The sequence below is a fragment of the Natator depressus genome, chromosome 10 (genome assembly GCF_965152275.1).
Source record: "Natator depressus isolate rNatDep1 chromosome 10, rNatDep2.hap1, whole genome shotgun sequence".
NCBI lineage: Eukaryota > Metazoa > Chordata > Testudines > Cheloniidae > Natator > Natator depressus.
Genome location: NC_134243.1, coordinates 72,017,468 through 72,030,227, shown reverse-complemented (window position 1 = coordinate 72,030,227; position 12,760 = coordinate 72,017,468). Strand labels below are relative to the sequence as shown.

Below are 12,760 nucleotides of genomic sequence, written 5' to 3'. Positions count from 1 at the left end.
CAGACTTTTCAGGGCAGGAAAACATGTTAGCAGAGCAGCATTTTGAGACACTTATCCAGCAGCCACAAGAGCTTAGGACAACACACAGTAATATAAAGCTGCTCCCTAACGTCTAAGGGTCTAAATGCTAATCCAATGGGAGTTACTGCACACATCCACATTTTGAGAGAGACTGCAGTGTAGCGGTAATTCAATGTAGGGTACAGACAGTTCTTGTTTAAAAAATACTGCAATGTTCTCCATCTAATAACCATTTTGCAACCTCTAAAGGTTTGGATCCTTGCTGCAAGAAAGATACAGAGTTGCTGGGCTTTTTAAAAAAATAAGGGAATCCTCCAAAGCACAAGCATTGGCTTGATTTGCACGTTCATTTTAAAATCACTTGTCAATCTTTCCCGGAGTTTCATTGATCCTTTTTCTCTCCAAAGAGTCAATGCCCCTTTCCCTCCCCTTTTCTATTGGCTTTTGGAATTGATCAGAATTCTGTTGTATAAACCAAATCCCAATACATGTTGTTAGGGTGACCGGACCTCCTGATATTAGGGACTTTGTCTTATATACGCAACTAGACCCCTCCTTTATTTTTCACACTTGCTATCTGGCCACCCTACATGATGTAGAAGCACCGTTCATATTCAGATTCCTGTGGCGGGAAAGGTCAGGAAAAGCTGCTCTTTCTCTGCAGAGCATGAGTGAAACACACCAGCCAACCTGAACACATGTAATCCCGGGAACCCTCATGCCTCAATGGCTGTTATTAGAATTATGTGTATGGCAGCAGCACCGAGAGGCCCCCCAGAACAGTGCCCTGTTGGGTTAGGCTCTATATGAACATATAGTAAAAAGCAGCCCCTGTCCCAAAGAGCTTAAATTTAAAGCAAGACACAAGAAGTCAGCCAAACAAATAGGCAGGGAAGGTGGGGTAACAACAATACAAGCAAGGCCAATCAGCAAGGGGTAGCCAGTGAGCTACTCTATAGTCACCCTGTGCCAATGGGGAGATCCTTCAAAATGGGTATGGGAGAAATATGTCTGTTTCAGAGCTGTGTGCTATCCCCTCTAGTTTTTTGCATGGCAGATAGTCACTGTCCTTTGGGGTTGGTCGGAACATGGGGATCTTCTGATATGGGAATCTTCTAGATTTGAGGTTGGCATTAGTCCTTCGAACCAGTTTTGAAATTGATGAATAATTTGGTTATTTTTTACTATTCATGGTATTCATATTTGGCACCAAAACTGTTTACTAGTCCAAATACTCCAGCACTCATTATGTTTAGAGACATGCCCATACACACATCATCTCTCTCATCTTCATTCACCTTCATTGGGTAGCTACACATTTGGGGTTCATCCTAATCGCATGGAAACACTGGGAAAGTGATAAGAAAGTTCCAAAAATCTCTCATCAGTAGCTGTTTAAATGTCCATGTATGCGTAATGTAGATAATACATGAGTATCTGATACCAGGCTTATAAACTACAGGCTTTTATAGCCCTAGATATTAAATGGTGGTTCATGAACTGAAATGATACCATGCACTGTTACAAAAGATTATATCATACTTGCTGTTTTGGGGCCCAATTTTCTTCACTCATTGAAGTTAATCAGAGTTTTGCCATTGGATTCAGTGGGAGCAGAATTGTGCTCTGAAAACTTTCAGCCCAGGCTCCCAAAGCACTTGGCAAACATCCATTGATTAAGTTTCCCAGCCCCTGTGAGGAGGTAACTGAGGCATAGAGCAGTGAAGTTATTTTCTTAAGGTGCCTAGATGCTAAACTGAATGGCAAATAAATTCATAGTGGTTAGATAGATTGGTGGATAGAGGCCACAGTCAGGTTTTGTGAGAGCCAGGAATAGTTCCCCTAGTCTAACCACTAGCTACAGGCAGCAGAAAGTCTTCAAAATTGCCCATATTTACTATTTAGCAGTATAATTATAGATATCAAATAAATTCATTAGGAAAGGCTGTAAGGGGAGGCATCAGTGCTAAACCTAATGGTTCTAATTATTCAGTTCATTCAGTTACTCAGCCCCATTGACTCAATGGCAGTGAATGGTCTAACTTAGAACAGCATAGGCTAAGATTGTACAGCTGGCCATGGTTTCTCCATCCTCTCTGTAAGTTGCATGTGTATGTAATGTACACACACACACACACATAATTAGATGAAACAGGATGGTCTCTGTAGATAGGAAGGATGACTATTTAGGAGAAGACAGTGAATCTGGGCTCCTGGGGTATTAGGAAAAACTTTTTCACCAAGAGGGTGGTGAAACACTGGAATGTGTTACCTAAGGAGGTGGTAGAATCTCCTTCCTTAGAAGTTTTTAAGGTCAGGCTTGACAAAGCCCTGGCTGGGATGATTTAATTGGGGATTGGTCCTGCTTTGAGCAGGGGGTTGGACTAGATGACCTCCTGAGGTCCCTTCCAACCCTGATATTGTATGATTCTATGATTCCTATAAGGCCCAGTTCTATTTCCATTGGCTTCAGTGGCAGCAGAATCAGGTCATTGGCTTCAAGGGTAGATTTGGCCCCTGTCCTTGGTATTGTAGGAGCCTCTGATTAGCTGATCCTTCTTTCATAACCAAAGAGTTAGCACTGAATTCATCCTGGTTGTGAGCCTATGGAAATCAATGGAGTTACATCAGGGATACATTTGACCCTTAGAGGGTCAGGCAACACTTAGTCCATAACTCACTCCACTGTGGCTACACAGGGTGGAGTCTCACCAGGGTGAGTGGTATTTCACAGGTCATCCTGTCTTCCATGAGATACATAAACCAGAGATCCTGCCTGCTAGCACTGATTTAAATCCTATGGACACTTTTATTCAGGAGCCAGGGTGTGTTAGCTCTAGCATCCTGTTCTAATTCCAGTTCGGATCACAATATTCTACTACCCTACATATTCCCAGAAGCCCACTAGATCGAGGATGCCTCTTTGCTCCCTGTACAAAGCTGTTGTACAGCATTATTGTGTTCTACCTCACAGCGGCTGCATTTCTGTGGTGGATGAAGTGTTGTTCGTAAAAAACTTAGGGATCCTTTAGGATGAAAGGTGCAATCTAAAACATGAGATCCTTGTTGGCGACAGCGTTTAGGCTTTAGGAAGAAAAGAAATAAGGGAAAATGCAGTCAGTATCGCCTCCCAATTCATTTCAAAGGCTAGACGCCTAGATTGTCTCCCATAGGCAAAAAGTTCAGATCCCAAATTTTCAAACAATTTGGGGATGCTAGTGATCCAGGTCTTTGGTTCAACTCATTACAAAGGTAGAGGTCATTTGCAAAATGTGGAACTGGATCCAGAGTGGAATTTCAGAAACATCCATATTTTGGGTCTGTTTAGACCAATGTGTAGTTTTCACCAATGAAAGCGGCTGCCTTCAGTTGTGCACAAACAGCTGTCAAACGTGCAATACCTAATGCAGCTGAGCCGAAATGTGTCCACGGGCCATGGGGGGGAAAAGGGGAAGGTTGCAAATTGGAGTCAGTAGAACCAGATATTTGTTTTCTGGCAGCACAGTTGCCACTGACCTGAAGGCCGAAGCTTCATGTGGGTCTGTTTTTAATCTCTTTCCCTGCTCAGGCTGATCCTGAAGCCCTTCTGCACACAAACCTCGCATTGACTTTTGTGCGCATCCAAGTGTGCAGGCTCCAGGATCAGAACAGAGGGAAATGGCGCTGGTTCAAACTCACAACCGGCTGCAGCCCTTTTGTCAAGCGGGCAAGGCCCCTCGCTCGCAACTGCGCTCTTTTGATTCCACCCAGAATCACCTTCACCTTTATTCCTAGTACAGCCTGGATAAAAATCCAGTGTTTCAGCCATAGGTGTAGTTTGACTTCTGTATTTGGGGGGCAGCTCCAGTCAAGCCAACAGGGCCGCACACAGGGAGGCAAATTCCATGCCTGCCCAAGGCTTGCAGTTTGGGGGGGGGCAGTAACACCCCATCACCACCACCAACTACACATATGGTTTCAGCCCACGCAGCTGTTTGGATTACTGGAAACTCAAAACCCCACAACTTAACACAATAGCCAAATGGAGATATTTGATGAATTTGCTTCTCAAAATATGAGATCTTATTGCAGCCTCTACACTTCACCCCAGGCAGGATTTTTTGTTAAGCTGAGGCCTGGTCTACACCTAAAGCTTAGGTCAACCTAGCTACATCACTCTGGGCAGTGAAAAATGTTGCCCTCTGTGAGCTGTAGTTAGGTCGAGGTAACCCAACTGTAAACACAGCTAGGTCGAAGTGGATTACCGGCATCAGTGGAAAAACCCTTCCCATCCGCATTACAGTGGCATGGAAAGTTAGGATGAATTAACTAAAATTGTGAAGTTAAAGTGCATTAAACCCCTGTACAGATGCTCTCGTTCAGAATTACAGTGGCCTTCGTTCAATGTAGTTTGAACCTGCTTCAAGGAAAGTGTTTTTGCTGTAAGCAAAGGAGTGAATTTAAACAAATCTAGTTATACGGTATGATTCTCCTACAGAGATACTCTTAAGAGCGACTTTCTTTGGTTTAGCCACCCCTTCCCAAGTGACATAAACTAAACTGAAGAAAATCACTCTTACTGGAATAAGAGTATCCACAGGGGGGTTACGCTGGTACAACTAGACCTGTATGACTATATCAGTATAATGGGTAAAACTCTCCCAGATAGATAGGGACAAGCAGAATATCAGCAACAACTTCTTGACAGTGAGATCTGTTAGGCTGCAGTATAGTTATCCTATGGAAGTTCCGGAAGAGTATTTGGTTGGCTAGTTAACATTGGTCTTGAGAAAACACCAGTAAATGTATGATAGGGATCTATCCTTCATTGGTTGGGAGCTCGACTAAGTGACTTAATAGAGCATTTCCATTTCTAACATCTATCAGACTAATGACATGAAGCTATGAAATCTGCTCCATGTGTGTTTCTGAGTCATACGGGCTTACTTCACTCCTGTTAATGCAGCTGTGGAAGAAAGAGCTGGATTCTGTTGTGAAACACGTACGCCTACAGCAAACTGTCAGCTGGTTTTTGATGGCAGAATGCTCATTGCCAATGACAAGGGGTGACAGCATCCTTTAGTGGACTGAGCACAGGGCTGGGAGCCAGAAACTCCTATGTCCTCTTTCTCTGCCATAGACTCAGTGGGTGACCTTGGCTAAGTTATGTAAGCTTGCAGGCCCAGATCCTCAATGAGATTTAGGAGCCGGACCTCCATGCCTCAGTCTCCCCCTTACTTCAAGGGAGGTATAATTGATCCTTCCCCTTCCCTTCCGGGGGCTACGCCACTTAACCTTTGTGCAGCTTTTTGAAAACCTAAGTGCTGTGTCCGTGCTCAGTGTGGCTGTCTCACTAAGTAGGCGGCAGAGGAAACCCTGCCCGATTTTCAGATCCCAGGCACTTGCTGGCGGCTAGAAAAAAAAAAAAATGTTTTTGGTGACTTGCAAACCAAACTGTGAAATGGCCAGGAGCAAAATCCGGGACCCAGCACGGTCACTTGTACAGTCAGTCCCGCTGTAAGTGCAGAAGGAAGCCTGTCCAGCCTAGCCAGTATGTGGGTGTGTTTCTCTTTCCAGAGGGGTGTTCTGCTGGGGGTTAGGGGTTCCTGTGGTTAGTTCTTTAGTGTAACCAGCCTCTCTCTCTCTCTCTCTCTTATTACTCGAGACTAGTGCATGGAATGAATTAATTCCTCCGCCTCTTTCCTTCTCCCACCCCCTGTCTCAGTGCGCTGCTGGCCTGTAACAGGAGCCGGCCTGGCCTGGGAGGCGGAGACGCTGGCTCCTGACTGGAGGAAGGGAAGAGCTCAGTAGACATTGGAAGGCAGCGGGGATGATTGATGGTTTTGGCTGTTTTGTACAGGGGAAAAGAGAGAAGAAGAAAAAAAGTCTGTGTAATTTCAGTGCAGAGGCGACTGGAGCCTGCCAGCTAGGGCTCCCTGCCCTGCCCAGCTAGACAGACTCGCTCGCTGGGGGTCTGAGGGATTCTTTTCAGTTTCTCTCCTTCCTTTCGATTGATTTATTTTTTTCCCTTTATTTTTCTTTCTTTCTCTTTCTCTCTCTCTCTCTCTCTCTTTTTTTTTTTTTAACTCTTCTTCCAGGGAAAGGATAGTGGTTAAAGCTCGAGCTGGATGGATGGGTATGGGGAGAGGGGCAGGATCCACAGCCCTGGGATTCTTCCAAATCCTCCCTGTCTTTCTCTGCATCTTCCCTGCAGGTAAGCAACAGCCCCTTGGGTTGAAGACTTTTCATATCAAGCCTTTGATGGCAGATTGAGTTACCCCCTGTCCGGGGGCCTCTCTGTCTCTCTCTCTCTTTGCAGCAGTTCGCCACATGTTTAAAAGCTAGCGGGGCTGAGGTTTCAGCCCACATTTCTTCTTTCTTGATCTCTGATTCTGTCTGTCGCTGGTGCCTACCCAAACCTGCCTTGTCCCTCCAGGAGGGAGGTGATCAGAGTGGCTACACAGTGGCTAATGCAATCAGAGCATTGTTCTGAAGAGGCAGAAAACATCTCCCCTCCTGCCCTCTCAGAGGCAGGCTAGGCTAGGTTTGCCGTGTGCAGTGGAAGAAGGAAAAAGTGACCAGGGAAATCTATACTCAATGCCAGATTGTGCCCATTGCCTGGTTGCATGGGGAGCGACAGAAGTTGGCTTCAAGTCTGAAATGTTTCTTGGGCTTTTAAAAAGCAAGGCAGTGACTGGGGATTGAATCTTGAGCTGTGATTTGGGATGTGGGGGTCAGGTTTAGCACTCATGCAAGCTCTGGCCATGTGAAGGGATGTTTAAATACACACAGACATACACATTAATGGTCCTGATCCACTGCTACCTCACGGCAGCTGGACCTCATTTGTTTCAAGGGAATTACACTGTGATAAAACTGGAGTAACACACCCAACCGATTTCAGAGTAACAGCCGTGTTAGTCTGTATTCGCAAAAAGAAAAGGAGTACTTGTGGCACCTTAGAGACTAACCAATTTATTTGAGCATAAGCTTTCGTGAGCTACAGCTCACTTCATCGGATGCATACCAGCAGGAGAGTGGGGTGGGGGGAGAGAAAACCTTTTGTAGTGATAAACACCCATTTTTTTCATGGTCTGTGTGTATAAAAACATCTTCTGTATTTTCCACAGTCTGCATCCGATGAAGTGAGCTGTAGCTCACAAAAGCTTATGCTCAAATAAATTGGTTAGTCTCTAAGGTGCCACAAGTCCTCCTACACCCGACAGAACAGCTTTGGGATGGAGGGGGTCACCACACATTCCCTCCTGGCCTTGGCTGGGTTTTTAGCACTGCCTGCCTCCTCTGCTGGGCCATTGCTCAGTTAGAAAACTTCACTTAGCTGGGTTGGAAGATGTTGCCCCGGTCACAGGGTAAAAGCAAGTCAGATGGCCCCACAAGGGTCTGATCCCCCTTCCCAAAGCCTGGCGCCCCCCATTACTGCTTCCCCCTGCACCGCACACCGACATACACTTGCAGCTCTTGCTAATCTTTCTGTTTGATAACATTTGAGGGCCACCCTCCGCCTTACCCCGGTTTGTTTGTATTGTGTCAGAAAAGGAGAGAATTTCAGAATTACAGCTGAAAACGCCATCTGTTTCCAATGAATCCCCCATAGTTTTTCACAATGTTTTTGGCAGATCTGTGCCTGCAAATTCCTTCAAGCGGTGAGTGCTTGTTTTTGTTGGGGGAGGGGAAACCAACTCCACAGAGGCAGATTTGTTCCTTCCAAAACTCTCCAGTTTCTTTACCTCCTTTTTTTTTCATGGGGGGGGAAAGGGGGAAGAAAAAGAAAAGCCCTAAAGTTAAATCCCCTGTTTTATTTTTTATAACATTTCTCCCTTTTCTATTGCCCGTGCATTTCCTTGGCACTATCTAAATCTCTTAAGCTAAGATGTCTCTCTCACACATGCAATAAATAAATAAATTATCCACCTCCCTGATACAGTAAAATAAACCCCTTTGTTGAAATATTAGGATCAACATGTCCACCTAGATCTCCCTGGTCATTGGGCTATTTTAGCCCCGAGAAAACTGAACGCAGAGAAGTGGGGAGTTTTTGATCAGATCTGATACATGTTGCTTAAGTTCTTTACGCAGCCTTTGAGTCAAAGTGCTGGGGCTGAGTTTGCCATGCAAGAAAGAACTTGATATTAGATCTGTGTGTTTGTGTTTTGTTTTGAATTCTCCCCTCAACAGCCAAATATATTTCAAGGAACTGGCAAAACTGGGTAATCAAGACCCACTGTGAACTGCTAAGAGGAGTTTGGGCACAAATCTAGACCATACTCCTCATTCATTATGCTTGTCCCTCGCTCTGCATTTTAATAGGGGTCCACGAGGTAGGAGGAAGAAAAGGGGGCGTCTGCACCTGGGTGTCTCCCCCCCTTCTCTCCACTCTGCCTCCTGCGAATTCACATCTCAGCAGCACATGGTAAAGGGGTGGCATAACCCTGATGGAGTCTTAAAACTGCTTCTGAAAGTTACAGCCTGTGTTAGAGGGGCCATGCCAAGCGCTGCTCCCAGCCTGGCCCAACAGAGCGCTCAGTGTGTGAGCTGAGTGCCCCACCAAGCCCTGCACTTTTTCTTGATTTTTTTTTTTTGCTTTTTATGAAACATCGGGCCGGATTCAGATCTCCCGGTGCTTTGACCCTCGTGGCGTACCCCCGAGTTCCTCCTCATTTGCACCCTGGGGCAGGATTTTCCTCTCACCCCATTATGGCTCAGGACTAACCCCACTGTGGAGTTGCACTGGTACAAAACAGCCGGCGGGAGAGTCTGACCAAAGCCTGACATTTTTTATTCCCTGTTCCGTAAGCAAATCTCCTACGGAGGAGTCTAGGGGCCAGATTTCTCAAGGCTCAATTTGCAAGTGCTCAGCCCTCATTATTAGGGCCTTGTTTCTAAAAGTGCTCGGTATCCAGTAGCTCCCGTTTGCGACCCTTAGGGTAACATATGTGGCACTCAGCACACCCTGTGCCCAGCTCTCGTTAAAATCCAGCCCTGTATTTCAGGGCCTAAATGGGAGCTGAACTGTATTGAAAATCTGGCCCTATGAGTTTTGCCTAAGGAAGGACTCCAGGGTTTGTCCCCTGTACCACACTCTGTAGGAAGCTGCTGTAGCTTTTGGGTCTAGCTGAGAAGCCGATCCAGTTCCCCTTGATATTTTCTGTCCCCAAACTGTAAATAAGCCCCTTTCTCCAAGGAGTGGGAATGAATGCCTCCAATCCATCCAGGCAGTGTGGTTTATTCCAGATAAGGATCCAGCCTATTGGAGGTTTATCAGATAGGTTGATAAATGGCTTTTGTCTCTTAGCGGCAGTGAGGGATGTGATCTCAGCACTAAACTGAAACTGAGAAGTGGGGCTTAGAGGTTGTTAAAACAACACCTTCTAAACCCTTAAAGTGACAGCACTTGGAGTATTCCCAGTCCTGGGGAGATATGGCAGAGTGGCCACAGGGATGGTTCTTGCGTTAGGCGTTATCATGGAGACAGGACTCAGATGTAGACATGGAAGTATTTTGGCTTCACAGGTTTCTTGCTGTGCTGAAGCGGGTCTCTTATTTGGAATGGGGAGTTTTGTATGACTGCCGCTGAGAATCATACTGGGGCTAAAAGAAGGTGCCTTGTCTTTAAATGCAGATGGTGTGGGCTTTTTTCATGGGAATTGCCTCTCTTGAATTCCAAGCCCCTGGTTAATAGGAACCGGGAGACGTTATGGGGAACTTTGGGTTTATAATAGCAGCAGCTGAGGTTTTCTTCTTCTGTGGCCTGAACAGCTGCACCATGTCAGACGTGCACATAAAAGTGATCATAGAGCTGTGCAGTCATAAAAACTTCTTTACCCGGGGGCTTAGTGGGTTTCTACACCAACCTGCTGCCTCTGGAGACCTGGGCTGAAATGTTGGGTCAAGCTACAATGACAAAAAGTTTTAGGGTTTCTCATCCGAATCCCTAAGGGACACATCACTTAAATTACCAAACTCTTTGGCACAGTTGCACACAATTGTCAGTCTCATCTCAGCACAGGCCCAGAACTTGAATTATCGGGGTGTTGCTGTGGGTTAGCCTGGAGGTGCATTGGCAGATCCGAGGCGGTGTCAAGGACTAGAAGAGCAGGGGGATGCTGCAGGTTTTGCTCTTTTTTGCTTTGTTGTTTGACAGAACTGTGGGGAAACGACCCAGGACTGGACTAGCAGAAGGCGCTGCAAGTCAGGACTGAGGTGCATCAGCGGAGCTGCGTGGGGAACCCAGGACTGACATACCAGCCATGGGTTTGCAGGGTGTGTGTGTGTCAGGATGGAGTGGTTTTGGCAGTGTTGGCAGCCCAGGACTGGAATAGCAGGCAGTGCTACAAGTGAGAACTGATGGACACTGACAGAGGATTTGGGATTGAAATATATGGGGTGCTGCAGGTCAGGATTGAGTTGCATTGGCAGAGCCCTGTCCACACTGAGCCTGGCTCTACGGGCTGCTAGTGCCTTTCTTTCATGAGGACTAAATTCACTCATAAATGCTTTTAAAAGGCTTTGTAACCTACAATTGACAAATATTGTAATTAAGAGCAGGAGTCCCATAACTGGGCCATTTTTTTTTTGTGCATTAACTGTAATAACAATAACGGGGATTTCAGTTGTAATCTACAGATTTCTTTGCACTCAAGTGCAATCTTGCTCACAAAATCACCGCTCCACCCACAGAAGTTTCTGTAGTGAGGAGGGAGAATTGAATTATGTCCAATTGCAAAACCAGATGCCATCCCTTAGATGAAGTCATAGGGCTTTTACTGCAAAAGAACAAGCTGGCTCCCTATGCACAAGTAGCCATCTAAGTGCAGACTGAGCAGCTCTGTCTAATGTCCTGCACATGGCTACAGGGAGCTAGCTGCACTTGGGGAGGGAGAATGCAAGTCTCTACAGAGGCGAGATCAGTGAGTTCCTCTGGGTGGAGCATCAGCTGGGTTATTGGAGGAGCTGAAAGGCCCAGCCTTGATCCCATGGCAGTTTTGCCATTTATTTTCATGGGTGCCAGATTTGGCCCTAAATGTGTGATGATATGTGGAGAGTAGGACAGATAATGCATTTCACTTGAGTCATGACTGTTCTGCGGCATAACCCACCAGGAAGGGGGCTCTGTGGCGTAAGCCTCCTGTTAGATATTGGCTTTCTGGACTCTTTTGAGTGCTGTTGGCTTCAGTCTCCAAAGCCCTACAGTTAAATGGCCTGGGTTCTGAGAAACCCATCTTTCCTTCCCCACCCCGACCATGGCTGTGAGGTCATGTGATATCCCCTACATGCCCGTGGGGTTCAGTGGCTAGTGCATGTGGCAGGGTGTTCCTGCTGGAGGACCCCTGACTCTGGAATTTGCTCCCCACAGCACTCTGACAGAGCTGAGTTTGCTGACCTTTATGGCACAACACAAAACCCATCTCTCTTCACAGGCGTTTGCTGGGGGCGGGGATGGATGAATGAGCAGGGAGTGGAGAGCCGGGGGGATACATTTGGTTTTGATTTTTTTCATTTCTTCTCAGACATTTAGAACTTGCGCCCAGCGGCTCCAGCATTGGGCATCTTTTAGAAATAACCCAGTGACTATCAGGGACTGACATCTAGGTGGGCCAATAGTGTTTGGAGGGTTTATGGATTTCGTGCATCATTTCCATTGCAGTATGAGTCAGATAGAACAAGTTGAGTATCAGCTGGGTTGGTGGTATGCGAATGGGGTTGTATAGGGCGGGGTGGGGAGGTGAGAGACAGCGTACCTGTAAACAGATCTACTTAAAAGATTTGTTCCTCACCCTCATCAGACTCCCAGAGACAGCAAGAGGCTACAGTGCAAGACACAGGGCTGTATGTGTGTTTGTGTGAATTCCCCCTAGGTTGTGCGAGGTTCTAGCTGACATCTGTGAAAGACAGGCAGCTGACTCTCCACACCCTGCACTCAAATCAACGCCTCTAATTGAAATGCCGCAATTCTTGGCAGGCTGTTTAATTGTGTAAATTTGCCTCGTTCAGATTTATGTGCTTGGGGCTTTTCTCTGTCTCCTGATTTTTGCATCTCATTTAGCCAAGTGTTGAAGGGTTGAAATTTCAGAAGAAAGTGGTGGGGCAGATTATTCCTAGAGAAAACACACACCTCTCGTGCAAAGCGCTTTCCCACAGCAGCCTTCATGGCACTGTCTGCACCATCCTCTCACAAGATATTGAAAGGCAGAGGATCTGCTCACCAGGCCTGACAACAGTCATACAGCTGTGGTGAGGGGTTGTGCCTGTAACACAGTCTGAACAGAACAAGGCCTGGGCAAAACGCTGTTGGTGTGAAAACAACCATGGCTCAGCTGTGAGCCTGAGCCTCATGGAGAAAGGTCTCACGCCTGGCTCATCCCAATGGCTTATCAAACTCGGAGGTGGGAAAATGGATATTGTAAGTGACTCTGGAATCCCACCTTAAAGGTGAAGGGCAAAGGAACTGCAATGGACAAATGATCTAAGAGTCCAAGCTGCTGGCAGAGCCTGAATGGATTTGTCTGCTCCTTTTTGATGGAGCTGGATACAAAGTCCCATCCGGGCGTATTGAGAAGGGCGCTGAGTCTCCTGGTTAGAGGAGGGAACTAGGAGTTGGAAAGCTTTGTTGTGAATTCCCCGTTTTGTCACTGAGTGGCTTTGGGTGGTCATTTCACTGCTCTGGGCCTCAGTTTTCTCACCTATAAACAGTGCTTTACCCACCTTTATTAAGCAGTGGAGATCTTGGATGACCTGTTGG

The 12,760-nt window shown here is 46.4% G+C and overlaps 1 protein-coding gene across 1 annotated transcript in view; it reads left to right on the top strand.

Annotated features, from left to right (window-relative positions):
* The window catches only part of RGMA (repulsive guidance molecule BMP co-receptor a), a 35,323-nt gene that overhangs the window by 3,451 nt on the left and 19,112 nt on the right, over window positions 1–12,760 (top strand). Inside the window, exon 2 of the mRNA XM_074966508.1 lies at window positions 6,099–6,214. Coding sequence (XP_074822609.1) covers window positions 6,099–6,214 — 116 coding nt within the window. The remainder of the gene's footprint in view (window positions 1–6,098; window positions 6,215–12,760) is intronic.